The 19,596-nt window shown below is 41.7% G+C and overlaps 1 protein-coding gene across 11 annotated transcripts in view; it reads right to left on the bottom strand.

Annotated features, from left to right (window-relative positions):
* Positions 1-5,659: 5,659 nt before the first annotated feature.
* ZNF41 (zinc finger protein 41) overlaps positions 5,660-19,596 on the bottom strand; it is a 38,360-nt gene continuing 24,423 nt past the window's right edge. For 7 of the 11 annotated variants that reach the window (XM_030934282.1, XM_030934280.1, XM_030934283.1 and 4 more), the window contains 3 exons: positions 15,933-16,075; positions 15,582-15,677; positions 5,660-9,247 (listed from right to left, as the gene is read on the bottom strand). In XM_030934282.1, the coding sequence (XP_030790142.1) occupies positions 7,203-9,247; positions 15,582-15,677; positions 15,933-16,075 (2,284 nt within the window). In that variant the 3' untranslated portion in view covers positions 5,660-7,202. The remainder of the gene's footprint in view (positions 9,248-15,581; positions 15,678-15,932; positions 16,076-19,596) is intronic. The other 4 variants (XM_030934287.1, XM_030934286.1, XM_030934288.1 and 1 more) reach the window with 1 other exon arrangement.

Raw genomic sequence — 19,596 nt, 5'->3', positions numbered from 1 at the left:
ATTTTGTAGTGTTGGTATTATTTCTCCTGTAAATGTTTAATAAAATTAATCAGTTAAACTATCTGGCTTTGGGTTTTTCTTGTGTGAACAGATTTTAACTTACTTATTACAACTCTTTTCATATTTTCTTTCTTTTCTTTTTCTTTTTCCTTTTCTTTTTTTTCCTGAGACGGAGTCTCACTCTGTTGCTAGGCTGGTGTGCAGCGGCGAGATCTCGGCTCACTGCAACCTCTGCCTCCTGGATTTAAGCGATTCTCCTGCCTCAGCCTCCCGAGTAGTGGGGATTACAGGCGCCTGCCACCACGCCCGGCTAATTTTTGTGTTGGCCAGGATGGTCTAAATTTCCTGACTTCGTGATCTGCCCACTACGGCCTCCCAAAGTGCTGGGATTACAGGCATGAGCCACCACGCCTGGATCTGTCCATATTTTCTATGACTTCTTGAGTCAGTTTTGATAATTGGTGTACTTTTACAAATTTGTCCATTTTGTCCAAGTTGCCTAATTCATTAGCATAAAGTTTTTATAGAATTATCTTGTCATCCTTTTCCTTTCCATAGGGTCAGTGGTCTTGCCTCCTAATTTTGGTGAAGTGTCTTCTCTCTTCTTGGTCCATCTAAATATTTGTCAATTGTTTGATCTTTTCAAAGAATCAACTTTGGTTTCACGAATTTTCTTTATTGTTTTTTAAATTTTTCCATTGCAATGATTTCCATTAAAATCTTTATCATTTCCTTACCTCTGCTTGCTTTAAGTGTAGATTGCTACATTTCTACATTTTTAAGGTGGGAGCTTAGATTATTGGTTTCAAATCTTTCTCCGTTTTTCTTTTCTTTCTTTTTGAGACAGAGTCTCGCTCTGTCACCCAGGCTGGAGTGCAGTGGCACAATCTCAGCTCATGGCAACCTCTGCCTCCTGGGCTCTAGTGATCCTTCCGCTTCAGCATCCCAAGTAGCTGGGACTACAGGCACGTGCCACCACACCTGGCTAATTTTTGTAGAGACGGGTTTTGCCATTGTTGCCCAGGCTCATCTCCGGCTCCTGAGCTCAAGCAATCTGCCCGCCTTGACCTCCCAAAGGGCTGGGATTACAGGCAGGAGCTACTGTGCCACCCTCTCCTTTTCTAATATAGGTATTTAAAGCTATACATTTCCCTTTAAGCACTGCTTTAGTCGTATTCCATAAATTCCTGTATGTTGTTTTCATTTTCGTGCAGTACTTTCTAATTTCCTTTGTGATTTATTCTTGATTCATGGATTATTTAGAAATGTGTTAAATTCTGGCCGGGCCCGGTGGCTCATGCCTGTAATCCGAGCACTTTGGGAGGCTGAGGCGGGTGGATCACCTGAGGTCAGGAGTTCAAGACCAGCCTGGCCAACATGGTGAAACCCCCGTCTCTACTAAAACTACAAAAATAAGCCAGGTGTGGTGGCAAGCGCCTGTAATCCCAGTTACTCAGGATGCTGAGGCAGGAGAATTGCTTGAGCCCAGGAGGCGGAGGTTGCAGTGAGCCGAGATCATGCCATTGCACTCCAGCCTGGCCGACAGAGCGAGACTGTCTCAAAAACAAAAAACAAAAAACAAAAACAAAACAAACAAATGAAACAAAACAAAAATGTGTTAATTTCTAAATATTTGTGGGTTTCCCCAATTTCATTCTCTTGTCGAGTTCTAGTTGTTATAGTAAGAAAATAGATTTTGTAGAATTTAAGCCCTTTAAAATTTTTTGAAACATGTTTTATGGTCTAGCATAGATCTATCCTGGAGTGTGTTCCATATGTATTTGAAAATAATGTGTATTCTGCTGTTGTTGACTGCAGTGTTCTATTGATGTCAGCTAGGTCACATCAGGTTTATAGTGTCCAAGTCTTCTATATCCTTGATGATTTCATTTCTAGTTGTTCTACTAATTCCTGAGAATGGGTTATTGAATTCTCCAACTGCTATTTCTGAATTGTCTATTTTTCCCTTTGTTTCTGTCAGATTTTTGTTCTGTGTGTTTCGAAGCTCCTTTGTTAGAGGTGTGTATATATATATATATATACATATATATACACACACACACATACAGTTTTATAAATATATATTAAATATATTTTTAAATAAAATAAACATTTATATAAAATTTTATACATTTACATAAAATTTAAAAATATATTTTTCTGATGAATTGACCATTGTATCATTATAAAATGACCCTTTTGTGTTTAGTAACATTTTCCAACTAAATTTCTATTTTGCCAGAAATCAGTATAGCCACTCCAGCTCATTTATGCTATTCTTTGCATGTTAGATATTTTTCTATCATTTTACTTTCAATGTATTTGTAACTTTGAATCTAAAGTGTGGCTTTTATAGGTAGCATACGGTTGGATCCTCTCTTTATCCTAATTTGAGAGCCTCTGCCTTTTGATTGGAGAATTTAGTCAATTTATTTCTGATATAATTATTGATATGGTTAGATTTACATCTGCCATTTTGAGATGTTTTCCTTAGTTCTCATATCTTTTTTGTTCTCTTTTTTTTTTTTTGTTAACTAGATATTTTATTTTATTTGTTATTTTTGAGACAGTGTCTTGCTCTGTAGCCCAGGCTAGAGTTCAGTGGCACTATCATGGCTTACTGCAGTCTCTAATTCCTGGGCTCAAGTGATCCTTTTGCTTCAGCCTCCTGATTAGCTGGGACTACAGGCATGTACCACCACACCTGGCTATTCAATACATAAAGACACCAAGTCTTTATCTATTAAATGCAACATGTGGACATCCTCAGAGACAGTTTCTAGTGGACTGGTATTTTTTTTTTCCTGTGTATGGACCAGAATTCTGTGTGTGCAGTTTGTTTTGCATGTCTCATAATTGTTAAAAAGTTGACACTGTAGATAATATATTTTAGTAATTCTGGATTATGATCCCACCCTCCAGTTATTATTTTTGCTGTTGTTTTTTGTTTAGGGACTTGTGGGGACTAATTCTGTAGAGTTTTTCTTCCCTCAGTGTGCAGCTACTGATGTCTCTTAGTTTTTTTTTTTTTTTTTTTTTTTTTTAGACGGAGTTTCACTCTTGTTGCCCAGGCTGGAGTGCAGTTGTGTGATCTCTGCTCACTGCAACCTCCACCTCCCAGGTTCAAGAGATTCTCCTGCCTCAGCCACCCACGTAGCTAGAATTACAGGCATGTGCCACCACACCTGGCTAATTTTGTATTTTTAGTAGAGACGGGGTTTTACCATGTTGGCCAGGCTGGTCTCGAACTCCTGATCTCAGGTGATCTGCCTGCCTCAGCCTCCCAAAGTGCTGGGATTACAGGTGTGAGCTGCCACACCTGGCTGGTTAGTTTTTAAATAATTCTTTCTGTTTTTATACCTGGCTTCCTTGGGGTCACCTGTGGGTCTGCATAGCTTATTTTTATCCAATGATTGCTTAAAAGTTGTGGTTATACACCTCAAACCAGTATGGCTTCCACTAAGGGGGTAAATGTGTGAGTTTGAGTACACATATTAAGTTCAGGCTGCTTGTAAGTCTGTGCTGGCATTCATTTCGGCTTGCATCGGGTCTCACATTCATGCAGGGACCTGATATTTTGTGGTCATGTACACAGCCTTCCACATCCTCACGCATATGCATGGGCTTATCAATTCCCACTATTGCTGTCTTATTTTCCATATCCCCTTAATTTTTTGTCTGGTCTGCTGTTCACCCAAACAATGCTGCAGCCTCAGGCAGTAGTGAGGTTGGCCTTCCCCAATTACTTGCTACCAACATTGTTGTTGTTTTTGACAATACCCCTAAGCATGGAGCTTTTCTCTGGAGCTCAGAGTCAGGTCAGCTCCCTCCATTTACAGTGAGGCTTCCATTCCTCATGGCTACCATGCCCACAGAGCTGAGGACGGGAGCAGCTCCAAGTCTAAATGCCACAGACCCCACTGTTCTTATCAAGGTTTGGTAGTTTTTCCATCAATAAATACTTTTCAATTTGACACATGCTTTTGGTGAATTGCCAGTGTTCTAAAATGCTCATTTTTGACCATTTAAAAAATGTTTTATAGTTGCTTTTGGGGGAGGGGTTCTGATGAGCTCCTCACCCTACCATTCCAGAAGCGCTACCTCTGGAGAAGTGATTGTTTTCTTCTTTTTAAAGAGACTGGGTCTCACTCCGTCACCCAGGCTGGAGTGCAGTGGTGTGGATCATAGCTCCCTGCAGCCTCTAGCTCCTGGGCTCAAGCAATCCTCCCACCCCAGCCTTCTGAGTAGCTGGGACTATAGGCATGCACCACTACCTGGCTAATGTAAAAAAAAAATTTTTAGAGACAGGATCTTGCCATGTTGCCCAGGCTGGTCTTGAACTCCTGGCCTCAAGTGATTCCCCCCTCATCAGCCTTGCAAAACACTGGGATTACAGGCATGAGCCACCATGTCTGGCCTGGACAAGTGACTTTTGACAAAAGTCAAAATATTGAGAAAGGGTAGTATTTTTAAACAAATGGTGTGGAAACATTTGAATATCCATAAGCAAAAACAAAACAAAAACAAAAAAGAGCTTGGATCCATATTTCACACCATATAACTCAAAATAGATGCCAGACCTGGATGTAAAACTTAAAACCTTTGGAAGAAAACACAGGAAAAAAATCATTGTAATCTTTGATTAGGCAAGGATTTCTTAGATCCAGCACTCAAAGCACAACCCAGAAGTGAACAAATGGAAAGACTGGACTTCATCAAAATGAGCAGTTGTGTTTGTCAAAAGACACTCTTAAGAGAATGAAAAGACAATCCAGAGACCGGGAGAAAACCTTTGCAAGGATAATGGACTGATAATGAAGTTATACCCAGAATATATTTTTAAAAACTCTCAGTGTTCAACAGTAAAAAAACCCGGTTGATAATGGGCAAAAGATTTGAACAGACGCTTCATCAAAGATTCTCAATAAAAGATGATCAATATTATTAATCATTAGGGCAATATAAATTAATATCACAATATCACTTCACATGTACTAGGATAGCTATAATAAAAAAGACTGATAATAATAAGAGTTGGTAAGGATGTGAAGAAACCGGAACCCTCATACATCGATAGAATGTAAAATGGTACAGTCATGTGAGGAACAGGCCTAGGTCTCAGGTCTCAGCCATCACTCATCTAACGTGGGGAGATACTACAATGGTTCGGAGGACAAGAATATAAAAACGAAAATCTGTTTGGAGGACAAGGAAAAAAAAAAACGAAAAACGAAAACTGACATATCACTATATGCCCACCACTAATAGCTATAGTAAAAAAGATGGAAAATGCCAAATGTTGGCAAGTATGTGGAGCACTAGAACTCGCATACTGTGTTGCTGGGAGTGTACATTGGTACAACCACTTGAAAACTGGTTTTATAATATATAGCTGAACATATGGATACACTTAGGTACATACCTAACAGGAATACACACATATGTTCACCAATACACAGCAGCACAATTCCTAATAGCCCAAGCTGCAAACAACCCAAATGTCTACAAACAGTAGAATGGATAAATTATATTGCAGTATATTCACAGAATGGGATACAACATGACAATGAGAATGAATTATCTACAACTATATGCAACATATGGATGACTCTCACGTACATAATGTGAATGACAGAAGACAGATGCCAAAGAGTATATTGCTCAATTATATGATATATAATTGTTTGGCTCAATTTATATAAAATATAAAACAGGCAAAATGAATCTATGCTGTGAGAAGTCAGGATAGTGTATACCCTTGGGGGCTTGCCTGGAAGGGAAAGTGGGGAAGGCTTCTGGGGTGTGGTCATGTTCTGTTTCTTGATCTGAGTATGTTCAGTTTTTGAGAATGCATTGAGCTGTATGTTTATGATATATGCATTTTCTATATACAGTTTAATAAAAATATTTTAAAATAAAATAAAAATACAATTGCATGCTAGAAAGTTCCTTTTTATGAGTATTGTAAAAAAAAGTTTAAGGGAAAATGAGAAAGTGTCTATATATCAGTGTCAAAAAAGAGCAGTGATCTTTCTTGAGAAGTCTTCCAGTTATTCAACTATGATAAACTGTAATTATGTTTTAGAAAAACTAATTGCAATGCAACATGAATTTATCCCATAGCGGTCTACACAAAACTACCCTTAATGTGCATGTAGGAAATGAAATGAATATACCTTAACCAAATAGGAAGAAAAACAAAATACTAGAAAGTGAAACCCAATTTTTCAACCATTCTTTTTCAAACAGGAATCCCAAGGAATGCAGGGGTGTTGGTGGGTGAGCCTGAAAATCTAGAGTGCTGTGGATCAGTTCCATTGTTGTAGGGTCAGTTACTGAGGGGATAAGGAATCTACGGCCTGAAGCTTATGCAAATAACAGCTGTGGGGAAACAGGTTAGAAGGCATGCATACCTCTTATAGGGTATGACTCACCTGCTCTCCCAGCAGGGAATTAATAATGAGACAACTACTACCTTTATATGTCTGTATCATTCAATGACTATATTTCTGTAACACAGGCTAGAGCTAGGCCTAATTTCCCAATTCATAAAGTTATACCTTTAAATTTAAAAATTCTGTTGCACTTAAAATACATATACCATGAGGACTTCCCAAGGGAAGAGAAAAAACAGTTTTTCATGGGAATCTTTTCTGTGTCTGAAGTGCCAATGATCACAAAAACAGATATCTGCATTCCCAAGTAGATTTCCTGCCTTGATGTCAGTGCCCTGCCAGTGTTTGGACAATGAAAACTCTTCTCCCCAACCTAGAGATTTGAAAAAGTGTTTCCCAGTAGTGAGTACTTTTATGTCCCCGGATATGCTGAACTAATCAGTACTGAATTTAAAAAGTTCTTTATCCAAAAAGTGAAGCATAGGAGATGACAAGTCATCTCCTCGAGTCTTAATTCTACTATTTCCAGAGGTCTGTATGAATCATGTCACCAAACATGACTATGGCTCAAATGCTTTCTCTAAAGGCTCTTCCTATGCGTCGAATTGCATATACACTGTGGTGATGCAGGAACTTGTCTTTCCAGTGGACTGAAGGATACTTGGCTCTGTTTGCTTTCAGTTCACTCAAGCCTCAGTCTCTCATATCCATTTCCCCCTGCACAACGATTGCAGCATCAGGCCTTCCTCGTCCCTACTATTAGATACCTGATGCATACCCAGTTGTGATTTCCAGGTGAAGACTTTCTCAGTCACTGGCTTTATAGCGTTTTTCTCCATTATGCGTTTTCTGGTGTTTAATGAGATTCGATCTGTCAGTAAAGGCCTTCTGACATTCTGTACAAGCATAAGGTTTCTTTCCTGTATGAATTAGCTGATGCATACTTAGTGTGGCTTTCTGGATGAAAGCTTTCCCACATTTACTACATTCATAGTGTCTTTCTCCAGTATGAGACTTCTGATGTATATTGAGGCGTGACTTCCAGGTGAAGGTTTTCCCGCAGTCACCACATTTATAGGGTTTCTCCCTAGTGTGGATTTTCTGATGCGTTATGAGATTTGATCGGTCAGTGAAGGCCTTCCCACATTCAGCACATATATTGGGCTTCTCACCTGTGTGGATTTTCTGATGCACACGGAGTTGTGACTTCTTAGTGAAGCATTTCCCACAGTCGCTGCATTCATAAGGCTTCTCTCCAGTATGGATTCTATGATGCGCAATGAAGTGTGATTTCTGGATAAAGGCCTTCCCGCATTCAGGACAAACGTAGGGTTTCTCTCCTGTATGGATTCTCTGATGCACGCTTAGTGTTGATTTCTGGATAAAGGCTTTCCCGCAGTCCTTGCATTCATAGTGTCTCTCTCCAATATGAGATTTCTGATGTATTTTGAGGCGTGACTTCCATATGAAGGCTTTCCCACAGCCATTGCACTTATAGGGTTTCTCTCCAGTGTGAGTTTTCTGGTGTTTAATGAGATTTGACTGGTCAGTAAAAGCCTTTCCACATTCAGCACACATATAGGGTTTCTCCCCAGTATGAGTTTTCTGATGTGTGGTGAGGTTTGTCCTGTGAGTGAAGACCTTTCCACATTCTGTACATATATAGGGTTTCTCTCCGGTGTGAATTCTTTGATGCACATGGAGTTGTGACTTCTTAGTGAAGGATTTCCCGCAGTCGCTGCATTCATACGGCTTTTCTCCAGTGTGAATTCTCTGATGTGTGTTGAAATGTGATTTCTGGATGAAGGCCTTCCCACAGTCAGCGCATACATAAGGTTTCTCTCCTGTGTGGATTCTCTGATGCATCCTGAGTGCTGATTTTCTTGTGAAAGCCTTCCCACATTCATTGCATTCATAGTGTTTCTCTCCGGTATGAGTTTTCTGATGTATACTGAGGTCTGAGTTCTGGGAGAAGCCTTTTCCACATTCACTGCATTCATAAGGTTTTTCTCCTGTATGAATTCTCAGATGTCTAAAGAGGTCTGATCTCTGGAAAAAGGCTTTTCCACATTCACTGCATTTGTAGGGTTTCTGCCTGGTATGAATTTTTTGATGTGTAATGAGGTTTGATTTGAGGGTAAAGACTTTCCCACATTGAGTACACAGATAGGGTTTTTCTGCTGTATAAACACTCAGATGTGCATCAACCTGGGGTTTCTGGGGGAAGACTTTGTTGCTCTTGTCACATTCACGGGACTTTTCTCCAGCATGAATTCTCTGATGCTCAAACAGATGTGACTTCTGAGTAAAGCCTGTTACACATTCAGTACACATATAAAGCTTCTCCTCAGGATGAATTTTCTGATGGTGGGTGAGAGCTTGCTTGTGGCTGAGATGTTTTTCATAGTGATCATGTTCACAGGAATTTGCTCCTGTCTTAGCATTCTCATTCTTAGTAGAGGAAGGGCTATGGGGGAAATTATTACCATTTCCAAAAATCTTGCCAAGGTTCTTTGTTGCACTGTTTCTATTATGATTATGTGAGTTTAAAGTATGCTTCAAAATTGTGTCACAGTTATGGAGTCTTTTAATTGAAGGAACAAGCTTGGTAGTCACATGAATTATTTTTTCAATGTTTTTACGTTCATAGCCCCTCTCCTTAATCAATACTTTCACATGACTTAAAAGGTTATTCTGGTTTTCCTGATATCGCTCTAACTGGTCATTATCTTGCCACAGTGCTTCTAAAATAGAACACAATGAATCTTCTCCTATGGGTTGATCAAATTTCTCACAGTGGAAGAAAATTTCTCCAGGAATTCCCTGTTGCTGCATTTTCTCAATAGCCTCACCTAAAAAGAAAAAGAAAGAAATGAAAACGACACAAAGAACAATTAGCAGAGGCTAGAGAGGACATGTAGTTCAGACAAGATGAACACAGATAAACGGAAGAGCCCATAGAACAATACAGTAGCAATCATGTAGCAACACAACATTCTTATAGAACACTTAATAAATGCAAAACAACTATATACCATTTATGATGCACAGGGACTGTTACAAGTGCTTTACACGAAACAGCTCATTTAATCCTCACTAAACCCTATGAGGTAGCTATGATTATCAATTGTTTTACAATTGAGAAAACAGGCACAGAGAAGTCATGCAACTTGCTGAATATCGAATAGCTCAATAAGTGGGAGAGATGGGATTTGAACCCTCAGAGTCCAGTTCCACTATGTAAGAGGCCTGGATTGTGAGTAGAGTAACCAGAAGAAACTGTAGCCTGTGAAGGGGAAGCCTGGCATGGAAGAAATATTTCAGAAGGTATGTTCTTAATACATATCAGCTCCACCACTTTACTAAGCTCCCTGCTTCTTCTTGCTTTTCCCTCTATACCATTATGAGTGGAGCTCTTCAAATTTAATGTGAATTTGAACATTAAATCTATATGCCTCAAACACCAATTTCTTTATATCTATAGAAAAACCAGTTGCAACACGCCATCCTGACACAGACAAACAGTAAATAGATATCTACACTCCAACTCTATAACCAGCTGCAAGTTTCTTTTTTTCTTTTTTCGTTTTTTGAACTGGAGCCTCGCTCTGCAGCCCAGGCTGGAGTGTAGTGGTGCAATCTCGGCTCACTGCAACCTCCACCTCCTGGGTTCAAGCAGTTCTCCTGCCTCAGCCTCCCAAGTAGCTGGGATTACAGGTGCCTGCCACCACACCCAGCTAATTTTTGTAGTTTTAGTAGACACGGGGTTTCACAATGTTGGCCAGGCTGGTCTTGAACTCCTGACCTCAAGTGATCTGCCCACCTCGGGCTCCCAAAGTGCTGGGATTACAGGTGTGAGTCACTGCGCTGGCCCCAGGTGCAAGTTTCTATTGGTTCCAGGAATACATGCTTATAACAAGAAGTATAAAAGAGGAAAGGAAAAGCCATCTGTGGCAGAATCTGCAGGCCCTCCCCTGAGATCTATTCTCCCCATCTTTCACAGGATTAGAATGTGGCTAGGACTTACATCCACTGGCCTTGCTGTGTTCTCACCAGTGGAATACGAGCAGAAGTGATATATGCTACTTGCAGGCCAGCCTTAAGACAGTGGGCAAATCTCCTTTATTTCCTCTTCCCTCTTCCCACTGGACTCCACAGTGACCCATCATTAACCAGGCAGGTGATAACGATGCCCCAGGAGATGTCAGAAGAGTGACTTACAACATGGTCCCTGAATGACCCATCAGGATTAGAGTTGACTTATTGAACTGGACCCATTCACCTCAGAATTATCACGTAGGGGAAGATATACATCTATATTTAGCCTCTTGTTTTGTTCCTCCATGCATATCCAAAATGTGTTGTCTTTCTAAATATTAGTTCTAATTTTGGTATACTTCTAGGGAGCTTATGTTTGCTATGAATTTGTAAAGCAGACACTGTACCATTCATATTGATACTCAGTTTGGCACAGTTTTATAACAGAAAGGACAAATACACAAAGGGTGAGAGTGTTAACATTTCATGCAGCCATCTTCCCTTTCCAAATATACTGTATGTTCTTTTGAATTCCTCTGAGCAGACACTTGAAAATTTCATCTGAAAGAGAAAAAATCTCCTCCTCTGCCTATATCCCCAAATTCAATAAATTCATTTACTAAATATTTTCTACATGCTCCACTTCAGAAAAGTGAAGAATGCGGCACTATTCACAATAGCAAAGACTTGGAATCAACCCAAATGTCCATCTGTGACAGACTGGATTAAGAAAATGTGGCACATATACACCATGGAATACTATGCAGCCATAAAAAAGGATGAGTTTGCGTCCTTTGTAGGGACATGGATGCAGCTGGAAACCATCATTCTTAGCAAACTATCACAAGAAGAGAAAACCAAACACCGCATGTTCTCACTCATAGGTGGGAACTGAACAATGAGATCACTTGGACTCGGGAAGGGGAACATCACACACTGGGGTCTATCATGGGGAGGGGGGAGGGGGCAGGAGGGAGGGATTGCATTGGGGAGTTATACATGATATAAATGATGAATTGATGGGTGCTGACGAGTTGATGGGTGCAGCACACCAACATGGCATAAGTATACATATGTAACAAACCTGCACGTTATGCACATGTACCCTAGAACTTAAAGTATAATAAAAAAAAAAAAAAAAAAAAAAAAAAAGTGTGCTGGTTATCAATGTTTTGCCTCTCAGTTCCAAATTCACCCTTCCTTGCCTGCTCAACAAAAACGGATCTGGCCCCATTTACCCTGATGTGATTATCACACATTGTATGCCTGTATCAAAATATCCCATGCAGGCTGGGTGCGGTGGCTCTTGTCTGTAATCCTCAGCACTTTGGGAGGCCGAGGTGGGTGGATCACTTGAGGCCAGGAGTTTGAGACATGGAAAAACCCCATCTCTACTAAAGATACAAAAATTAGCTGGGCATGGTGGCATGTACCTGTAATTCCAGCACTTTGGGAGGCCGAGGCAGGCGGATCACCTGAGGTCAGGAGTTTGAGACCGGCCTGGCCAACATGGCAAAATCCCATCTCTACTGAAAATACAAAAATTAGCCAGGCATGGTGGCATGCACCCGTAATCCCAGCTACTCAGGAGGCTGAGGCAGGAGAATCACTTGAACCCAGGAGGTGGAGGCTGCAGTGAGCTGAGATTGCACCACTGCACTCCAGCCCGGGTGACAGAGTGAGACTCTTTCTCAAAAATAAAAAACTCCAAAACCCTCAAATATCCCATGTACCCCATAAATATATATACCTATGTACCCATAAAAATTAAAAATTTAAAAAGTGGATCTCAGCCTCTTTAAATATTTTTTTCTTCTGCCAGCTGGCATGATACTAAACTTTGTCAGTATAAGATGCTAGAGAGACACTGCAGGAAGAGGGGGGTTTGCTTCCTGGTTCTAGGGTGCTCACTCAGCAGGCTCATCCAGCAGGGGTAGCCTGTCCAGCACCAGGCTCATGTAGTGTGGGCATCTTTGCCAACACTTGGCTCCTGATGCACATGTAGTGTTCCCAGTACCCAGGGCTCATGGTCTTCTCTTAGAGCTCGGCTCCTGCAGTGTGGGTGACTTCTCCAGCACCCAGCTCCTGCAGCTCATATGGCTTCCCAAGCAACTAGTTCCTGCAGGCCCCTGTAGCACTGTATAGTCAGCAGCACCCAACACCCCCCAGTTTACTCTCAGATGATTTGTAGTGGAATAGCTCCAGTGAGTCACCTCCGTATCAACAGTTTTCTCGGGAATCCTAGAGGGCAGATTTCCAGCAAGTTCCACCAGGACAGCACCATAGCAAGTATTCTACCTGCCTCGAGCCATGGTTGTGCCCTCCCTACAAGGTCTGAATCTCATCCCTGGGAAGTAGGGAGCCTCTTCCTTGGGTACTCGCTCACAACCCTAGAAGAACCTGCTGTGCTTTCTATCTGCTATTCCTTTATTCTTCAGAGTTTCTTTTTTTGCTAGCAAATCCCTCATTATTCCAGTCCCACGGCTCACTGAAACCTCCACCTCCTGGGTTCAAGTGATTCTCCTGCTTCAGCCACCCGAGTAACTGGGATTACAGGCGTGGGCCACCACATCCAGCTAATTTTTGTATTTTTAGTAGAGATGGGGTTTCACCATGTTGGCCAGGCTGGTCTTCAACTCTTGACCTCAGGTGATCCACCTGCCTTGTCCTCCCAAAGTGCTGGGATTATAGGTGTGAGCCACCACACCCGGCTGCAAAGAATCTTTATGTTAACCATTCTCTGCTCCCATTAGTCTGTGGTTTCTCCCTCGGTAAGACCCTGAGTTATACTATAAGAAATAGGCTCTTCATGTATACATATTTCAAAACATCATGTTGCACATGATGAATACACGCAATTCTTTTTTGTCAAATTAATAGATTTTTCTATAAAAAGAAACAGGCTCTTTTTTCTTAAAATTTTTTTTTTTTTGAAATAGAGATGGAATCTTGTTGTGTTGCCCAGGCTGGTCTTGAACTCCTGGCCTCAAGTGATCCTCCTGCCTCAGCCTCCCAAAGTTCTGGGTTTACAGACATGAGCTACCACACTCAGCCTGAAATAGGCTCTTAATTCCGGAGACTTTCTGAAAACATAGAGGTAAAAGCCTCAGTTACCCTATATGCTAAAATCCTGTGATTTTTTCAGAATTCTTGTGGGATGGAGGATGAGAAAAAGGAAAGAGCCATATAGGCTGGAATAATTAAGAGCCATTTTGTGAGACAGGTGAGAACTGATCACAAGGTGGAAAATGTCTCATCTGAATAGAGCACAGAATAAACAGTCAGATTCAGGGAGGACTATCAGATATGGTCAACGTTAAGAAAATATTAAAAATGGAGTTGAGCAGAGGTTACAGAAAATATACAGATATGAGTTGAATTGGAAATATGTGGCCATGTTTTTTATCTCCTTGAAAGAAGAGTTTAATTGTCATATACTAGGTAATGGAGAACAGTTGTAGGTTTGTTTCATAATGCTCATGACAAGAGAAATAGAATGTTTTAGGTAAAGATATCTGTCATTAGCATTTAATATGAAGTAGTAAAAACAATGGAATCAGCAAATCAAATCAGGAATAGAATAATTGCAGTTCAGGCAGCAGAAAATATGGAGCTGGCTGGGCGCGGTGGGTCACACCTATAATCCCAGCACTTTGGGAGGCCAAGGCAGGCAGAAACACTGAGGAAGCCAGAACCCTTGTACAGTGCAGCTAATCTGAGAATAATATGGCGGTACTCAGTCCTATTCTGGATGAGATACTCCATGATTAGGCACAAATCCTCTCTTCTCTACACATCCCTGAGAAATTCTCACACCCTGTAAGGAAACATTTATGTAGAAGTTGATTGCAGAATTGTTTGTATTAGATGAGACTTGGACACAATGCTCAGCATCCATGACTAGGTGAGTGGTTAAGTATGATGTGGTGCTGGGGACATTGTGAAATACTACGTAGCAATTTAAAGAACAAACTCAGACAAACACACTAAAATATGGAGAGACCATAGGAATGAGTGGAAAAAAAAAAGGAACAGAATTGAGAAACATAGTATAATATGTTTTATATATACTAAAAATACATACTTATAAACCAATACTTCAGGCTTTAAGAGAATATCACACAATTTCAAGGTTCAAACACAGTAGACTAGCTGCCCATGGGAGGAGGCATAAAGAATGGATATGGAGAACTGGAATAAAAGAAAAGACCTGGCCGGGCACGGTGGTTCATGCCTGTAATCCCAGTACTTTGAGAGGCCGAGGCGGGCAGGTCACTTGAGGTTGGGAGTTCAAGATCAGCCTGACCAACATGGAGAAACCCCATCTCTACTAAAAATACAAAATTAGCTGGGCGTGGTGGCACACGCCTGTAATCCCAGCTACTAGGGAGGCTGAGGCAGGAGAATTGCTTGAACCTGGGAGGCAGAGGTTGCGGTGAGATGAGATTGTGCCATTGCACTCCAGCCTGAGCAACAAGAGCAAAACTCCGTCTCAAAATAAATAAATAAAAATAAAAATAAAAATTAAAAGACCTGTAATCCCAGCAAAGACCTGTAATCCCAGCACTCTGGGAGGCTGAGTCAGGCAGATCAGTTGAGCCCAGGAGTTCGAGACCAGCCTGGCCAACTTGGTGAAATCACGTCTCTACAAAAAATACAAAAATTAGCTGGGCATGGTGGCGTGTGCCTGTAGTCCCCACTACTTGGGAGGCTGAGGTGGGAGGATCACTTGAACCTGGGAGGTGGAGGTTGCATTGAGCCGAGATCATGTCACTGCACTCCAGCCTGGGCAACAGAAATTTTAAAACACTTGGATATACAAGAAAAGACTAAGATGGGGGGCAGGGGTAGAGTAGGAAGAACAAAAAGGTACTAGATAAGACAGGGTGGTATGTGATACACAGTACAGAGACTAGAGACAGCTCTCTTGCCAAAAGGCCAATCAAAGAAGACAATAATGTGGCAAGGATCATACATGGAAATGGCATTTAGGTATTTGAGGGCTATTGTAAACTATCTCCAATTGACTCCAAAAGTTTAGAACTTTCAAGATGGGTTATCTTCAGAGTGTTTCAAAGGCATCAGGCTTTCCTAGGGAAAGTGAGACTGACTTCCATGTCCCTGTCTGTCTGGGTCACACCCACTCACCTGAACAGCTCTGATGTGGGGCTTCCCCTGCCAGCGTCCATGGCCCCTCTCCTTGCTCCAACTTGAAGGCGGCCTCTGACTTGGGAACTTGGTACCCTGTTAACAGGACATGATACATGATTGGGTCCAGCTGACTGGATTTCAGGGGCCTTTCACTGATACTTTCCCTTTGCTTTTCAGAAAAATAAACACATTTCACTGGGAATAGAGTAATAATCACAGAGGTGAAAAGGAACTGAATCCCAGACAAATCCAGGATGACACCATCACATAGTTTAGGTGTCGGGCAGCACTCAGCAGCCGAGAATGGAAATACCCTCACTAGCAGATGCATAGGGCAGCTATGCTTACCCACTGAGAGCAGGTGGCTGTAGTTCTCTAGTGTCACATCCCAGTACAGGCGCCTCTGGGCAGGATCCAAGTGCTGCCACTCCTCCCTGCTGAAGTCCACAGTCACATCCTCAAATGACACTGAAGCCTGTAACGACACAATCCTGTTCAAGGCAGCATGGTCAGCACTGGGGGATGGAAGAAGGTAGATAGCAAGCTGTTTTTAATGCTTTTTACCGTAATGTATCATGTAGGGTTTTCACTAAGTACCTAGTTTTGTATTTTATTTTGTGAGAGTTAAAAAGCTTATTCAGGCCGGGCGCGGTGCCTCAAGCCTGTAATCCCAGCACTGTGGGAGGCAGAGATGGGAGGATCACAAGGTCAGGAGATCGAGACCATCCTGGCTAACACGGTGAAACCCCGTCTCTACTAAAAAAAAAATACAAAAAACTAGCCGGGAGTGGTGGCAGGCGCCTGTAGTCCCAGCTACTGGGGAGGCTGAGGCAGGAGAATGGCTAAACCCGGGAGGCGGAGCTTGCAGTGAGCTGAGATCTGGCCACTGCACTCCAGCCTGGGTGACAGAGCAAGACTCTGTCTCAAAAAAAAAAAAAAAAACTTATTCAAGTATCTTGACATTTGTTGTATACTACATTCATTAGTTTATTCATTCATTCTCTCTTCAAAATGAGGATTTTAAATGAGCTCTCTTTAAGTCCTCTAGCTAACTTAAAAACAAGATACTGGCCGATTATGTGTCAGATGATGTTCTAGGCAATGGTGATAAAGAGTTGAGTAAAATATAAAGCAACTTAAAGACTTGGATAACCAACAGAAGAAGACACAAAGGGAGCTTTAGGAATTTGGAAGAAAAGTATAGGAGGTATAATGTTAGACTTCATAGAGACAGTGGGGCGAGAGTTATCTAGAAGGGAGAAGCATGAGCAAAAGTGTGGAGAAAGGGAAACAGAAAAATACATGGTAGATTCTGAGAACTGCAAGTAGTTCCATATAAAGGAAAGGAGTCTGTGTAGTATATTGAGAAGGTGACTATGAGGAAAATCCAGTAGAGATATACTAGCATCAGAACAAGGAACAAGTCTTTTTTTCTAATAGAGAATGGACTGCAATTTATATGCAGGAAAAGATATGATCGTAATTGTGTGATTTCAAACAGTATTCAACATGCATCACGCTGGGCACGGTGGCTCACTCCTGTAATTTCAGCACTTTGGGAGGCCGAGGCGGGTGGATCACCTGAGGTCAGGAGTTCGAGACCAGCATAACCAATATGGTGAAGCCCCATCTCTACTAAAAATACAAAAGTTAGCTGGGCGTGGTGGCACACACCTGTAATCCCAGCTACTTGAGAGGCTGAGATAGGAGAATTGCTTGAACCCGGAGGCAGAGGTTGCAGTGAGCTGAGATTGTACCACTGCACTTCAGCCTGGGTGACACAGAGTGAGACTCCTTCTTAAAAAAAAAAAAAAAAGGCCGGGCGCGGTGGCTCAAGCCTGTAATCCCAGCACTTTGGGAGGCCGAGACGGGCGGATCACGAGGTCAGGAGATCGAGACCATCCTGGCTAACACGGTGAAACCCCGTCTCTACTAAAAATACAAAAACTAGCCGGGCGAAGTGGCGGGCGCCGTAGTCCCAGCTACTCGGGAGGCTGAGGCAGGAGAATGGCGTAAACCCGGGAGGCGGAGCTTGCAGTGAGCTGAGATCTGGCCACTGCACTCCAGCCTGGGCGGCAGAGCGAGACTCCGTCTCAAAAAAAAAAAAAAAAAAAAAAGGATAGATCACGAGGAATATTTGAAATGGGTGAGTCCAGATTGATCTGGAGACGCACTACAGAGTTTATGTGAGAGAATAAGACAATCTGGACTTAAGGCAGTAGTTGTCATGGGCAAGTAAAAGAAGGTGTTGGTAGGCGTGGTGGTTCACGCCTGTAATCCCAGCACTTTGGGAGAATGAGGCAGGCAGATCACCTGAGGTCAGGAGTTCGAGACCAGCCTCGCCAACACGGCAGAACCCCCGTCTCTACCAAAAATACAAAAATTAGCCAGGCATGGTGGGTGTCTGTAATCCCAGCTACTCAGGAGGCTGAGGCAGGAGAATCACTTGAACTCAGGAGGCAGAGGTTGCAGTGCTGAGATCATGCCACTGCACTCCAGCCTGGGCGACAGAGTGAGACTCCATCTCAGAAACAAACAAACAAATAAACAAAAAGAAGGTGTTGATACTGTGTTTTAAAGAGGTTGAATTATGGGAGTGAGAAAAAGAAAGAAATCTAGGGCAATTCTCAGTTATTGGTTTTGTACAACCATGCAGAGGGTGGTGGTACATACTGAGAGGGGCTAGTAGATTAGGAAGGGAGTAGGGAAGAGAATGAAACACAATGTTATATTTTGTCCATGTTGAAATAAAGGTGAAATAAAGAATGAAACATAATGTTACATTTTGTCCATGTTGAAATAAAACATGCAGGGAGTTATACAATAAGATGGGCTAGAATAGAGATAAGATCTGGGAGTTCTCATATAGAGCTGGGAAACAGATGAGATGGCCCAGGAAGGGCACACAGATAGAGAATATACAAAAACCATCTCTTACAGACCATCTCTAAACCAAGTGTATTTAAGTCAGAAATCAGTAATAAGAAGAAACTTTTCAGAAATCATCATTTTAAAGTTTAAAAATACAGTTCAAAATAACTGATCGTCTAAGAAGATACGCTAAATATCAATGTAATCAGTACATGTAAGAATTTGTTGAATTACGAAATGGTAACTAAAGTGGAAATTAGGGTCTTCAGTGCTTATATTACAAAAGAATAAAGTCCAAAATTCCATGCATTAAGTATTGAAATAAAGACGTTATAAAAATAACAATAGAGTAAAACCCAAAAGAAAGTCTTTAAAAAGCAGAAATCAATACATTCAATGCCATCCCAATTGAAATCACAACAGGATTTTTGTAAAATCTGACAAACCAATTCTAAAATTTCTGTGGAAATGCAAATGGCCAGGAATAGCCAAGACAATTTCTTTTAAAAAAATTATTTTGTATCTTGTTTTCAGAGACATGGTCTCACTTTGTCACCCAGGCTAGGGTGCAGTGGCACAACCACAGCCCAATGCAGCCTCAACCACAGGCATACGCCACCATATCCTGCTTCGTTTTTTTTTTTGTTTGTTTTTTTTGTATTTTGTAGAGATGGGGGTCTCCCTAGGTTGCCTAGTCTGGTCTAGAACTCCCGGCCTCAAGTGATCCTCCTCCCTCAGCCTCCTAAAGCACTGGGATTGCAGGCGTGAGTCACTGTGCCCGGCCTGCCAAGACGCTCTAGAATAATTAAAGCAATGTGGGAGGACATACTTTACAAGACCTCAAGACTTACAAAGCAATGGAAATTTAAGACATTATTGTCCTGGTGCTAGGACAGACAAATAATCCATTGCAACAGAATATAGAGTACAGGTCGGGTGCAGTGGCTCACGCCTGTAATCCTAGCACTTTGGGAGGCCGAGGCATGTGGATCACCTGAAGTCAGGAGTTGGTGACCAGCCTGGCCAACATGGAGAAATCTCTTCTCTACTAAAAATACAAAAATTAGCTGGGCGTGGTGGCACATGACTATAGTCTCAGCTACTTGGGAGGCTGAAGCAGGAGGATTGCTAGAGTCCAGAA

Source organism: Rhinopithecus roxellana, chromosome 7, assembly GCF_007565055.1.
Source record: "Rhinopithecus roxellana isolate Shanxi Qingling chromosome 7, ASM756505v1, whole genome shotgun sequence".
In the NCBI taxonomy this organism is placed as follows: domain Eukaryota; kingdom Metazoa; phylum Chordata; class Mammalia; order Primates; family Cercopithecidae; genus Rhinopithecus; species Rhinopithecus roxellana.
The sequence above is the reverse complement of the archived record's forward strand: the minus strand, read 5'-3'. Positions and strand labels throughout refer to the sequence as shown.